The sequence below is a fragment of the Triturus cristatus genome, chromosome 4_2, assembly GCF_964204655.1.
Source record: "Triturus cristatus chromosome 4_2, aTriCri1.1, whole genome shotgun sequence".
NCBI classification, from domain to species: Eukaryota; Metazoa; Chordata; class Amphibia; order Caudata; family Salamandridae; genus Triturus; species Triturus cristatus.
In genome coordinates this window covers 491,904,660-491,920,054 of record NC_140586.1, presented here as the reverse complement: position 1 = coordinate 491,920,054, position 15,395 = coordinate 491,904,660, and the positions used below count along the sequence as shown (strand labels likewise).

The 15,395-nt window shown below is 43.2% G+C and overlaps 1 protein-coding gene across 2 annotated transcripts in view; it reads left to right on the top strand.

Annotated features, from left to right (window-relative positions):
- Positions 1-14,805, top strand: part of LOC146834593 (calcium-activated chloride channel regulator 1-like) — a 332,515-nt gene extending 317,710 nt beyond the window's left edge. For both annotated transcript variants that reach the window (XM_085602046.1, XM_085602047.1), the window contains exons 13-14: positions 2,000-2,233; positions 14,185-14,805. In XM_085602046.1, the coding sequence (XP_085458172.1) occupies positions 2,000-2,233; positions 14,185-14,675 (725 nt within the window). In that variant the 3' untranslated portion in view covers positions 14,676-14,805. The remainder of the gene's footprint in view (positions 1-1,999; positions 2,234-14,184) is intronic.
- Positions 14,806-15,395: the final 590 nt, after the last annotated feature.

Here is a 15,395-nt window from a genome sequence, read left to right as displayed (position 1 = left end):
GTGGGTGCACAGGAAAACCAATACTCTACCCATGAAACACCTCCCACTATGAAATGTAGTTCAACACAGTGCAAGCTCCTGTATTGTGTTACTTTTCTTCATAGAGCCTCACACATCAGGTCTAGCTTGGCTTTGTAATTTCCAAATGAGCCTTTGCGGAGCACTGAGATGCCTTGGATGATGCAAGGGCGATGCAAAGGCTTAGTAAATGTGGAGCTTAAATTCTTCTCCACAGTATGTAGACCGTTTTGGGCATAGGAACAGCTACATTGGCATGCCCCATTGCGTTTGGAACAAGAATGAATATTTTAATGCCCAACAGTCAATTTTCTGTTTAATTACTCTGCTGAATTTTCTGCTGTGCTGATATAAAATGAAATCATTGTCAAACAAACAGGTTTTTTAAAAAACAGTAGGCGAGGTGGAGAAAACAGTAATTGCAAACTGTGATATGTGTGACCTTTGGCATTTTGCTATTCTATTATTGACACAAATTGTACAAATCTGAAGGTATTACAAGGACTCAGTGTAAGTGCTTTATGTGAGAGGCTGAAAAGTATTTACCATGGACATGCCCTTCTATATAATTTGCAAGTGATTAATTTGCTCATTAGTAATACATTTTGATGTACGATGCTACTAAATACACCTGCCTGTGATGGTAAAATGTGCATGTGTGGATGATTCAGAAATACTTCTATCAGAGCATCAATCAAATTGTGAAAAATTGCCTACAAACAAGTCCTGTCCAAGCAACTTTCTCATGGCCAGTATTGGAAATGACCATCTTTTGCGCAGTATTCCCTCAGATTTGTTCCTTCTTTTGCTGATCCAGTTTTTGGTGCCCTAGGACTCAGCACACTTTACTAGTGCTAACCAGTGGTAACGTGATTGTGCTCTTCTCTCTAAACATGTTACAATAGTAACACCTCTAATTGATACATTTAATCTAATTGTAAGTCTCTAGTTGTGTGCTGCTGCACTCATTGTGCCACCCACTAGAGTAACACTGTATAGCGTGTTTCCAGGCCTGCCACTGCAGCCTGCAAGCCTGGGCGTTTAGTTTTAAAAAGACTTTTCAACCTAGCGAAGCAAACCCTTTGTCAGACTAAACCTTCCTTATTAAAACGTATGATTCACCCATAAGGTAGGCCCTAAATGCCTACAGGGCAGGGTGCACAGTTCATAAAAAGTAGAGCATGTATTTAATGTTTTAGACGTCCTGGCTTTGAAAATCCTCCAATATTGTTTTTTACTGTGGCAAGGCTAATAGAAAAACACTGGAATACAATATAACAATTTATAGTGCTTAATTTCAGTTTGGGAGCAGCTAGAAATATGATTCAAGGCTAATTAAAAATGCCAACAAAGTTGTTTATGAAAAAGAATAAAACCAAAGTAGTCTTTACATTTCCTCATGTAAGTAGTGGTTAACAACCAGAACTCCTGAATTGTGAAACAATAACATTTATTGTGGGGTTTTCCTTTGCATGTGCTCCTCATTGACAGTGCCTCTGATTGGTCAATCCTTGGAAACCACATGTTGCTTACACAACTGTTTGTACCCACTCACAAATTAAGTGAATTACTCATCTGTTGCATAAGCTAATTTGTTGCATGTAGAATTTACACAGTTTCAAATTCAAAACTCTAATTACCTCACAAAGGAAAGTGAATTGGCCTAATTGTGCAGGTCTTGGGACCATAACAACTAACTGAGCAAACTTTTTTGTCACGTATAATTTCCCATTAACATTACTCTTTGCAAATTGTGTGCTTCAAAGCTTTCAATCTAGATGTTTTCCTATTGTTGTGCCAAATCAAGTTTGTTCCGAGAGCATTCAGCCCATTTTCCGTTTTCTTTGTAATTTGTCCCCTTTGTGACTTTATGAAGTAATATTTTTTCTCAGCTAGTGTAGATACTATGTTATTACATATGGCATCAGCAATCATTAAACATGATACTCAATATCATATGGTGACAATTTTGTTTTTTTAGGTAACATCCAAATGAACCCACCTAGGTCTTCCGTCAGTGATGACATTGAGACAAACCTGGAGAAATTCAGCAGGACTGCCTCTGGTGGCTCTTTCAAAGTGTCTGAAGTTCCAACTGCACCTTTACCAGACATATTTCCACCATGTGCAATTTTTGATCTAGAAGCTAGACAAGAAAATGGGAAAATTGAATTATCATGGACTGCACCAGGAGATGACCTGGATCAGGGAAGAGGTATATTTAACTTTTTCATGTAACTAAAGTATTTGGGATGGAGAATATGTAGCAAAGGCAATTTTATATTAATTATGTTCCCCCTGTAATTCTCTGAATAACAAAGAGAAATTGTGAGGGAATATTCAGCGTTGATACCCTCATAGAGCAAACACTATTCAAATAGAATTTGACAGAAAATGGAGTGGATGAAATGGTACAGATGTAAACACAGTTATTGAATATCAAGTAGTTGGTGATCGAGTGGAAGAAGGGGGCAAAAGCTTCACTACTTACCATAACAGAGTAAGAGGCAGACCATAAACACAAGCTAGTAAGATTTGTTTCCCATTTAACAACAATAATTTCAAATGTTTATGTAATGTCTTTCTATAATTAGGCTTGGATACTAGGGTTACCCAGACCTTGGTGGATGAAGGACTAATGATTTATTAACTGTACCTTGAGCTGTATTATGGCTAAATCAGCTGGATCCAAAAAGGAAAGTACAGTTATTTCCAATCAGATTTGTTTGCAGTACTTTCTGCTAGGCTGAGAAAGAGACTCAGAGAATCCATGACAGTTCCAACCATAAGAGTGGGAACAAAGCACCTCCAAGAAAAAAGATGGGTTTAATGTGGATTACGGCTGTATTATATAAGTCTATGCCGTGGAGACAGCGTTGTCTACCGCTACAGAAAAGGACCTTGAACTTCAATCTGAAATTCTCCCCCTGTCTGTGCTGTGGTGCATGCAGCATGTGGCCAAACCAAGGCAGTTCTTAAACCAAGATTGATTTGAAAGTAGTTGGCAGACCATGAACAGTTAATATCCAGATCTTCTTACACTGTACTCAGAGAAGGGTAAAGTACATTGGTTACCAATTAGAAGCTTAATGTTGCAGAAGGGTACTCCTACATTTAGCTTTTAATTTCCATTGTCAGGACAGATTGGTTTCACTAAGATCCCTGAAAGGCTGGCTTGATGTTTTCCTGGTAAGAAGACTGGTCAGAAAGTGCCAGAAAGACCAGACATTTATTTTTTGGGAAACAATTTTTGGTTTAGCATTTTTAATAAGACATGTATCACAATATTAAACAACTTACCGCGACTACCACCACCCTCCCTTAAGTCCAGTCCCCATTACAGTATGTATACAACACATTTGTTTTAAACATATTTTATTTGTCAAGTTGCGAATACATCGCAGATCTCTGCACACCAGAGACATCTGCAGAATCAAACCATATAGACATAAGGGCAATCAACGTTTGTGAATAATCTCAATATACGCAAATAGGACATACCAACAATACAAAATAATAGAGAAGAAAAGCCGCCCCCAACTCCCTCCCACCCCGGCCCCTCCCCCTGTGATCGCACCAAGTCTGCATAGTCCTGTCCACAGCCTATATATAGAACAGAAGAATCCGAAAAAACTAGAGTACACCCCCCCGGACCCATCCCCACACAGCATCTCCACAGACCAAATATGTACAGATAAATTACCCCAATGGATGAACCTCTGCTACAGCTAGTGGGTCTAACCATAAACCCCGATAATCCGCCCACCATTTTTACACTTTGTAATGCTTGCGTGGGCACCCCCTGGCTACAAAAATAGGTTGTTCGAGCCCCATACAGAAATATAATCCATTCTTCTATGCGGCCACCGATGGGGCCTGCAGAGCCTTCCACGCCTTGGAGATTTCCCGTTTCGCCAGAGTGAAGCCCAATTGCTTGAGGTGTCGCTTGTAGACATTACCCCCTATCCCTTCCATGACATTAAGCAGGGCCAGCTGTGGTGTACAGGGAAGCTCCCACTCCAGGACCTCCGAGAGGCAGGCAAATATCTCTCTCCAAAAGCGATCCAGGGAAGGGCATTGCCAAACTGTATGTATGAATGTGCCCTCCTCCCGACCGCATTGAAGACATTCTGGGGAAGCGATCAGTCCCGCCCGCCACAAGCGCACCCGAGTAAAGTAGACCCTGTGTAGATACTTGAACTGGACGAGGAGCAGTCGCATCGCTATGGTTGCTCCCTGCGGAGACGCCAAGGCCTCCCTCCAGTCCTCCTCCTCCAGTGTGCCCACATGCTCTTCCCAGTTCCCCCGAATCCTCTGGAGCGTGAGGGAGCAATGAGGAACCAGGGATTGATATATCCGGGAAATTTTCTTTTCCTTCAGATCCCCCATAAACACTTTCGCTTCCAGTGGACTAAACTCGGGGAGAGACTCCAGACCCTCTAAGCTAGGAGACAAAACACATATTTATTTTGCAAATTACATGGCTTTGACATCTATGTGCTAGGCTTCAGGCCCAACATTATCTGGAACATATAGCAGTCAACCCAGAACCTAGACAAGTAGTATGCAAACTGCACAAAGAGTTTAGGTTACTGAACTTGACATTCCCTAAGCCCCTCAGGACATGTGGGATTCATCATAAAAGACTGCTGGGAAGTATCAGACATGTAAGGCAGCCCAAATAATACAAAAACACAGGAAAAATAGTAAAGTGAAAGAGTGCTGAGATTCCCAATAATCTTCAAATTCCCTAGACAGAAAATGTGAGATGTAGAGTATCTAAAGGAAGCATCCGTGGTGTCAGGTAAGGTTATGCAGAGAAAGTGGTAAAGGAAGCATAAAAGGTTTATGTTAGTCTAAAATGATGAACAATAAGGGTAGAGGTTCTCCATATGTAATGCAAGGTTGGGACCCATTGACCTTGTAGCACATTAGAAACTTGAAATCCTTCCTGCATCCTGGCCTATGAGAAGTGAAGAGCAGTTGTCTCTTGATCCAAGTTTCTGTGGCTAGTGGCATGCTCTTCTTTTTGTTGGCCCTGCCTGATGTCGAAATATCACACTTCAAGGAGACGCTTTTATAAATGTAACTTTTTTCTACTGAAACATTGATCATTTGAAATGAAGGTTTTCTCAATTTTTCCCATTGTAAATTCATCTAAGCCAATTACTTAATATTATTTTTCTTTGTTACGAGTTTGGTTTTGATTTTTAATTCCTTTTTGTTCTTAGGTGTATTGCATGTCAGATTAAATCTCCTTGCATCTCCTTCTAAATTAAATGAACTTGGCCAACAATGTCCAACGGTGATCAGTTATGAAGTAAAATAGGATTGGTGGGAGAAGGACTTGAGTGCCAATGGGGCCTAGGCACTGGTGAGATGTGAATACGGGAGAGGACATGCATAATAATTTTCCTTCACTTATTTTTAAAGCCAAAGAGGAGTTGTTGCATCAGGCTTGAAAAAATAAAGCATCTAACCTCCTGAGCTTGTCCAGCTGAATGTTTGAAGCAATTTCTTCGCCCAATTGAGGCTGACCTCACATCAATAGTGCTAGTGTAATTAGTAGGGCCACTTACAATGTTATATCAACCAATATCCATTAATATTTCAATTTCTCACAGCCACATTCTTTCAGAAAAACAGTTCAATTTATCTCTGCACTTCACAAACGTGTAGGTCAGAAGTCAAAAAGTGAATCTTTCTTTGTCAATATTAAAACTTGGGTAGGGGCATGATTTGACTGTGTGATTGGAGATTGCAATGATTGAAAATAGTCTAAGCCACTGGGAATCACACTGGTTGTATGTTAGAGACACGCATGGTTGAACCACGTGTACCTCTACCACGCAGCTCGAACCGCAAATGCATCTCAACTACACATTCCTTTACCACGGATGCCTTTACATGTTATTTCGTGGTAAAGGTATGTTTGGTAAAGGGATGTGTGGTAAAGGTCATGTCCCTTTTCCTCCACCCTGAGTCCTAAATTCCTGCCCCCCTGCCCTATACCCAACCCCAGGCCTAAAAACGACCCTATCCCTTTAACCTTAAATTAATCTGACTCCCCCTGCCCTAAAAACTGCCCCCCTTGCCCTAAACACTGTCCCTTCCCCCTGACCTGAGCCCTAAAACTCTGCCCCCTACTAAAACATACCCCAACCCCAGCTCTCCGCCCTAAGCCCTGAAACCAGCCCCCTCACTTAAAACCTGCCCTCCGCCGTGAGCCACAAAACCAGCCCCTCCCTTAAAACCTATAGCCAGCCACCGCTTCAACTTACCTCGTCACATTCCGATCCTTCGCGACGGTCCTCCTTTCCGGTTCCTCTCCCTTTCCTGCCAGCAGCTAGAACGCCAACTGCTTTACCCACGCATATGCGTGCTTCAGTCATATGCGTGGTTATGACAATCGGTGTTCAGCTTGCGATGAAACGGAATGCATGCTTGAAGCTGCATTGTGAAGTCTGTTTCCCAATCACACTTGGTATCAATACAACCTATAGCTTAAATGGCTTAGGGTATGGCCAGACATGGGTCTCTTGCTCCCTGTGCAAAACGATCCAAGCTATACCTCGCTAAGAGACCTAAATATGCAAAATGTGGTCTGCAGTTGCTTATGTTTCTTTATGGAGGGGGTTCTTGGCTGGAAGTTCATGATGGATTGTTCCCATCAGGAGCAGAATCAGAGCTAATTTGCACAAGGTGGGCCTCCGTCTAGTGTGGCACAGTGGGTGAAAAACAATGGGTTGGAATGCCACTGCAAGTAATTGCCAATGGTCAGACCATTTGCAAGTATTCATATCATCACCTTTTGTGTGCCTGATCTAAAGCCCTAAGTGGCCTGGCAAAAAATTGGATTGGGAAGCTACATAGAGCGATTGCCAGCGGTTAAATTAATTTCAAGGGTTTTTTCCATCATGCTTGTGTTATTGCTATTTAATATCTACTTATGCTGTCTCAACCTACTTCTTGAGCCATGCCAGGGGAACAAACATATGTACACTGTTGATACTCAGATTGACATTACAGCACATGGGAGAATCATTGGCAAAGTCACATTTCTGACTTTCCATTAGAGAATGTACAGGCAGTCAACATTGAAAGCAGATTGGTGTGCTTAGAAGACACAAAAACAAAAACTGACCTAGAAGCACGACTACAACAGTAAATGCATAAAATAAATTTGCTCATGCACACGCTTATATTTGCTGTTAGTGTGGTTCAGGTAAGCATCTTGTCTGTGTACTTTTTTTTCTAGGTTTCATGGTGGCATCCACATTAACAGATAATCCCTGCTAGCTGTGCGTGAGAAAAATGCAACTCATATTTAGTATCCTCTTAGACAGCATGACAGTGAGAGGGTGACACTCCTCTGCCTTGATCCAAATTTCAAATGACACTTTCATCAAACAATAACTGGACGGAACTGAACCAAACAAGGTAATGGCTGATGGTGACTCACTCAGAGCCCTTAACTCTGTAGGGTTTTGTTCATCTTCATGATGAAAGATCTGGCTGCACCACACTGAAGAAGATTACGCAAGACCAACTTGCAAGTGCTAAACCTTAGATACAACTTTTATTTCATATGTTAGAAGTGTGCATAGCTTCCAGGTACCCCCTGGGTCACCCTAGACATCTTCAACCAGACACATTATTTTTCTCAACAGTCTGGGACTTCTCTGGTACTTGTCATTTTGGTTTCAAAAAGTGCTTTTACCTAACAAACATTGTTGGAAATGGTCCTTTTTGCAGTGTTATCCCCAAACGGTTTGCTTCTTTCTCCTATTTTTTCCTGACCTGTTGTTTTTGGCTATAGGACTTTGGGCACATTACCAATGCTGATCAGTGCTAAAGTGCATATGCTCTCTGTGTAAATTGTTATTGTGATTGGTTCTCCCTGATTGGCAAATTTGTTTTACCAGTAGGTCCCTACTAAAGTGCACTGAGTGTGCCAGGGCTAGTAAATCAAATGCTACAAGTGGGCCCGCAGCACTGATTGTGCCACCCACATGAGTAGCACTAAAAAGATGTCTCAGGCCTGCCACCACAGTGCCTGTGCGCAGTTTGGTAACTGCCATGTCGACTTGGCAAGTGCACCCACTTGCCAGGCCCTACCCTTCCCCTTTCTAACACATTTGTCACCCCTATGGTAAGCCCAAGGTACCCCCCTGGGCATAGTGCAGTGTATGTGAAAGATAGGACATGTACTGGTGTGTGTAACATGTCCTGATTGTGAAATACTGCCAATTTTGTTTTTCACTATTGAAAGGATATATTGCCAATAGGACAGAATGGAGAATGCTTTGTAACATCTTACAAGCATATCTTCCAATAGGGATAAGATAGAAAAATGGAGTTTGGTATCCCTGAAGTCAGGATTTAATAACACAACTTTTAGTAAAGATATTTAAATTGTGTGTTTGAAAATAGCAGTTTTAGAAAGGGGCTATTTTCTTGTTTAACCATCCTGTGTGCCTCTGCCTGTTTGTGGATCGACTGTATTTGAAGTGACAGGGGCTGGGGAGGTGCAGTGCTCCAGGAGTCTGGATGAGTCAACACTAGGCTGAATAGGCCTGATCTGCATTTGGAGTGGTGGGAGGAGTAGCACCTGTACCTGAATAGGGCAGTGCCTGCCTTTCACAATGCTGGCTCCGCCTACTTGTGGTGTGTCTGGAGCCAAAGCTCACACTGACAATGGATGTTGTTGTGCACTAGCAGAGTGCCCCCCAGAACTGGTTTGAACAGGGCTCAGTGCCTCTCGCACAAAGAGAACAAAGAAATTTTGGGGTATAAGTATCAGTCCCAAACAAAACCCCAGACTTTAGATCATTCCTGGAATTCAAGAGAAACCTATGTGAAGGAGAAGAGCTGGAGAGACTGAGGAGAAGTACTGCCCTTGCTGTGTGTCTGGGATTGTCCTGCAGTTGCTGTTTCTGCCAAGGAAAGGAGAAAGACTTGGCTGTGTGCTGTGTCCCCTGCCTGAAGGAGATCTCCAAGGGCCTGAAGAGAGTTGGCCTCCTGTTTTGAAGTCTCAGAGACATAAAGACTTCACCCCCAGCTCCCCTGAACTCTGCTGTTTTGAGTTCTGATCTGCCTTGAGGTGCCTGTGCCAGTTCTGGACCTTTGGAGGTTGTTGCTGCTGTTTGGGAGCTAGAAGAGAGAAGAAACTCAAACAACTATAGAAATCGACGCATCGCTCTTCTTGCGGCTGTTTTTCCAATGCAAAAATCATCGCAGCGCCTGTTGTCACTGCAAGAATCGACGCAACGAGGGATCGCGGCTGAAGAGGACCGACGCAGCGCCGCGCATCCCAGATTTCCACGCATCGTACCTGTGCAGCATGTTCTTCTAAACCATCTCCTGTGGGCCGGAACTGGCACAAAGAGTTGACGCATCACTCCCCATGCAGACCGGAATCGACACAACCCTTCCTCTGCATGGAGCGAGACTGTCGCATCGCCCCTCAGGATCTCAGGAGTATCGCATCTCTTTGTTTTCTGACGCTGAAGCTGTTTGGCTTTGTGAACTTTGCCGCAACTACAGGTGCTTTGGTGAAAAGTGACGTCTCCATAGTTTTCTGTGGTACAAGTTCTTGAAACCTTTTGAAAGTCATATTTTTAACTGTGTATGTTGGATTTTTGTCGTTTTGGTCATTGCCTTTGGGACAAGCCTTTCTGCTCATGCCAAGCTACCAAGGGGGTGACCAGGGGTTATCTACAGTGTGTATCCCCCTTAACCTGACTAGAAGCGAGGGTCCCTATTTGGACAAAGGTACCTACATCTGCCAACTAGAGACCCCCATTTCTAACAAACATCATCTGGTCGACTGTGCCTCATGACATGGACTTGCAAGCTGCTCTAACTTTGAACATAAAATAGTAAAGATAATTGTTGACTTTTACTGATCCAGGTCTTTGGAGCTCATTGAGCTGCTTTTATCCTTCTATGTCTTCGTGTTATGCAATTACAATTCAGTTTCTCTTCTTTGCTGCAGGTTTGTAGTTTTGATAATCTGGTCATGCTATACAGGCCCCAGACATTTTCTAGGGAACACTGATCCACTTGTCACGTTACACAACAGTAGTTTCTGTCGAGGAGAGTCACCTTTTGAGCTCCCAGTCACTGCTCGCATGAGCCATCACGCTTTGATTGTCCCAAGAGCACTATATTCTGCATATGGATGGGACCAGGAGTATGCCTACATGGTTGGTAACTTGAGGCAGAGAAGTAAGTTCGTGTATACAAAAACAGAAACTGTGAGTCAAAGAAAATTAAGTGACCGTAACAAAACTACTAAGTTAGTACTGATCCAGATTTATCTGCTGTCTATGAAGTGCCAAATATATCAATAGGTGCGTGTATGTATGTATGAGAAAGATTCCCATCACCCACAACAAGTGGCTCGCTTCATCATTTGGGAACCTGGGAACTTCACCAGAGAACCATACTCTACCAGATGGACGTAGATATCGGTTCAATAATGTGTCCCAAATGTATCTGTTGATGTATTAGTTAGATCGAAGGAACCATCGGGTAACTGATAGGGAGTGATGTATGCAGTGCTAGTGAGACTGCATACATCACTCCCTATCAGTTACCCGTTGTGCCAACCCAGTGGACCATCCCACTCCGTGGTTATTTTTAGGAATCAGTGATGAAGTGGGACGTCCTTTGATCCCTGATGTCCTCCCCCCTGGAACTGAACTTTAAATGATGATTTCTTAGGAAATGTAGAGCCCATTTTGATGATTTTGGGCATGTTTGCTCCTGGGGGCCAACTTCTTGGTCTGCAAATAATGCATTTGTTTGGAGTTGGGTTTTCTGGCTCCCTGTGGCAGACCTGCCATCTTCCCAGCTCCTGGTGCTTTTCTCCTTATAGGGGAGCATCTTGCGCAGCCCATCCAAGCAAAACACTCTCCATGCTTAAATCCCTTGGTCCCACAGCCTCCTGGCTGCTTGTATAGCATCTGTATATCAGCTGAGTCAAGGGCCAGTGCACAGGAGTCCCAGGAGAGCCATTCAGTGTGCCCCAGCAGGACAGTTCTCTGAACTGTTCCTCAGTCAGCATGAGGTGGCAATGTCACCGGCACTGGAGAGACCCAATCTAGTCTGGGTGGTCAGCCGGACACAAGGCCCCCAGAGTCCATCCTTGTGGCTTCTCCTTCCTACTGGGCATTATTTCACCATTGTCACTCCCAGGTTCAGTATCTTCTCATTTATCACTGCCTTAAGCAGAGGTTTTAAAATGGGGGTGGAAGGTTTTAGAAGCCAGGCACCCCTGACAAATCCTGGGATACCAATTTGTCACTCTAACCCTTTCCTAACCCTCCTGCATAGCATTATAGGACATTCCAATATGCCAACTTCAAGTTGTCTGTGGAAAGAGCTTCCTTGAGAACCTTGACTCCCCCCCCAGCTGACACAGCTGCACAATCCGATCCACCAAAACATCAAAGGCAACCTCATCCTTTGTTGGGCTCCACAGGTCTGGCCCTCCTCCTTTGTTTCTGTAGGCATGGGTTTTCTCAATCCAGGTTCAGTGTGACAAGCTAAATCAAAGATGCAGATTTCCTCTCAACCCTTTTCTAGCCTTATTGTCTTTGATCCTCCTGCTGGAGTGCTGAAGAATTAACTTAACCCATTAGGGTGGACAAAGGCATGGATCCTGATTATGAGCTGAGCCAGTGAAATAGGACAATTCTTTAAGTGTCATAAGAAGAGTAGATATGGTGCCATATTACACCTAGGGCACATTTTCCATGTTTGCGCCACAGCACACCTTAAAGCAGGTGCGGCAGGTGCAAACCTGGAATGTGCACCCTATCAGGAAGAATGTGCTGCCCTCGTACGTCCATGAACTAGCACTGCCCATAGAGCAGCGCATTCAAGAGAAATAAAGAGCAGCTGCTTAAAAGCTTCTCTGTGTTTTTCTGTACAGGCAGCAACATGTATGCAATTTTAACTTTAACTTTGCAGGGGGTGCACTGAGTGACTGCACCCGCCTGTAAGGGGATGTCTGGGGGCCCTTTTCATCCCTTTGGAGTGCGGCATTTAGAAGGCACGCTGCATGTTTGCCTCTGCAACCATGTTGGTTATTTGACATGGGAACAGAGGCAAAGTGATTCTTTAATTGGCATGAGGCCACACCCCCGTGCAAATGAGGGCATTGTACAATGATAGCACTGGCACTGTATGTGCGCCAGCACTATCTGTATTATAAAAGGGGCCATACAAACACATGCAGCCCCTTCTGTAATACCAAAGTGCTCCGGGGTTGCATAAAGCAGGCGAAGATACCCCTTGCACCCTCGGGCGCTTGTGTAATACGACCCATGATATTAGGGACTGTAAATCAGTACTCGGGATGCCTGTTTACCAATATATTGATTCCTCACTAGAGCCTGTAGGGCTAAGTGGGGTGAAACTGTCCTTTAGTGCAGATTTTGCTGATAATGTGCAAACAATTTAATCACCATAGACCTTCAATCAGCCATACAGACCTACACTATGAATGCCTACTCACATTATGTGACCTACCATGGGTGAGTATCAATCCTTGAAGGGTCCTTTTTGTGCACAGATACCAGGCTGCACAAAACGGTGATCTCACATGTGCAACCTGAACCCATACATCCATGCATGAGCTCACATGTTCACCTGAAGCCATTCCAGAATCTCTTTCCCAAGCAGCACAGCAGCAGCCTTGTCTTAAAAAGCAGACGTTGGCAGTTAGCTCGTTCAGCCCTTTTACCATAAATGTACTGTGGGTGAGACTCAAATAGGTCAAAAACCAGGTCGTCACAAGTGAAAAATCCAGTAGGATTACATGAGCAGAACTAACTTTGGGGCTGTTTACGATGGCGGAGGGACCGCCACCACCAACTGTGCGGTGGCGGTCCCTCTGTCATCTGAATGCCCATTTCCCCCCGCCACATCAGGATGGCAGAGGAATTGTTCCACCACAGCCAATCATTGCAATTGCCTGGCGGAGCGGATCAGACCAGGGCCATGGTGGTGGTGCCTAGCAGTCACTGCCCGCCCAATCACAATGCTGGCGTCAGCCAGCCTTTCCATGGCGATGGAACCGAAATTGAAAGGCTGGCGGAGGCTGGCTTCAGGGGGCCCTTTACGGGCCCCCTCTGTGGTGAGGGAGCCAGTTGTGCACTGGGGGGTATCCATGGTGCCCCCTACATTTCCATGCACAAGGTGGCAGACACAGTGCGGTGTCTGCCACGTTGCGAAGGTAAATGCACAGCATGTCCATTTAACATTGCGGCGGATGCAATATTAAATTGCTGGATGACGGTGGCGGTTGAATTGTAATTAGGGGTGCAATCCCGCTACGATGACGGATGGACTCAAGTCCGCCCGCCATCGTAATCGGCCCCTTTGTGTTTTGCTATTTAGAATACATTTGGACAAAATGGTGACAAATCACTTTAAATTCATGCCTATTAAAGGTGTGTGTGTGTGTCAGTGGAAGAGTAAAAATGACCACCTATTACAATAGTAATGCTAAAATGGGGAACTAAATATTATCCTACCTTTTGAAAAGTTCAAATGATAGTGATTTTTAGAAAAAAAGAATGCACTTTTGCAATTACCTTTCATTTGAGCACTGAACTAGGTTGGAATGGGGTGACTCTTAATTATTTTGCCCGATTGGCAGACATGTACACTGAAAGTGCAGTTGCAGTTCATATTATTGCAAAGATTTCTTTCACATTTGGTGGAATCTGTAAATTTAATCAGTTATCAATCAGTGGATTTCTATTCAAGATAAGTATGAAAGTAGGATCCTTAACATTTCTTGGAAATAATCTCACTCTGCAAACACCCAATGTGTTCCTCTTTGGTATTCAGTATATATGTCATTGCATTATAATCAGACGTATTTTATATTTTGTTATGTAAGATTGAAATGGCTTCCATTAAAGAGGACGTAATCTTTATTTATACAGCATTGTGAATGAGACGTCTGTATTTCAGGAAGCTTGCTTTGCTTGTGCTTCTAGTTTGAGTACCACGGGTCGAATGAACTTTTTGTTCGCCTTGAATAGAAATCAAATGAACACATACTGCAGGGTGGCCAATACTATCTCTAATTTGCTTATGTTTTTAAGGTAATATTGATTAATGTAATACTTCTCTCTCTCTTTTCAGCTTCAAGGTATGAAGTAAGAATGAGTGGAAATCCAGTGCATTTTATGACCAACTTTAATACTACAACATCCATTGATGTCTCCTCTTTGACACCAAAAGATGCTGGCTCTTTGGAAACCATTATCTTTGCACCGGAAGAATTAGCCCTACAAAATGAAGGTGTTACCTACTTTGCAGTGCGTGCAACTGACAAAGCTGACAGTTGGTCAGAAATATCAAACATAGCTCAAGTTGCCCTCATCATTCCCAAAACATCAGCTCCCACAAGTCCATTTGTGCCAACTGAGCCACCAGCATCTGTTCCTCCATCTACGCCCATAACATGCCTCCCACCAGTATCCTACCCCTCCACATCTGCTCCTCATCCTATTGAGTTGCCACAACCTACCACTGTTCATATTCCTACTGTGGTGATAACTGTATCTTTGGTAGTTGTCATAATCTGTCTTGCTATCAGTCTTACTCTGTGTTTTAAACAAGATGGAGCATAAAAAGGAAACGACTGCAGTGTTTTTTGTTGCAGGACTAGCAACATATAATTCTAATTTATTTGTCAGACTTATTTGGCTTTGTAAACAAGGAACATTAAACTTGAAAATGGTAAACACCTGGTACTGCCAATGAACTGTGTCTATGATGTGGTCTTTGCAGCAATGTGCGGCAAGGCAATCCCTTTGAAAACGTTTGAAAATCACTGCCTGTGTTCAAATAACTGCACATCATTTGAAACACTACATTAAGAATTCAACAAAGCATTACACGTGAAAATACACATTTGTAAAGGTCCTCCTTATACTCCAGGCGACCGAAAACCAAACTGGCATCATTTCAACAAATCAGAGAACATTCTCCAAGAACCTTCGACGTATGTGGAAAACTTGTATTTCTGCACACAGCCGATGGTAAGGGGCTTGGGTGCCCCTGAGGGGTGGTACATCTGTGGGGGTTTGGGTGAAGGTGGTTTTGTTTGGTTGAAATAGTATGTTTTAACTGATATTTTCACCAACTATAATGTCCCTTTAATCATAGTTTTTTTTCCTTAAACAAAACCCTATATATATATATATATATATATATATATATATATATATATTCACTAAAAAAAACATAGGTTTCAGGGATGTTATGGTTACTTGGACATTTGACTCATATAAAACCAGAGAAATTCGTCCGTTATAGTTAGTTGAGCTAACTATAACTCGCTTGGCCGC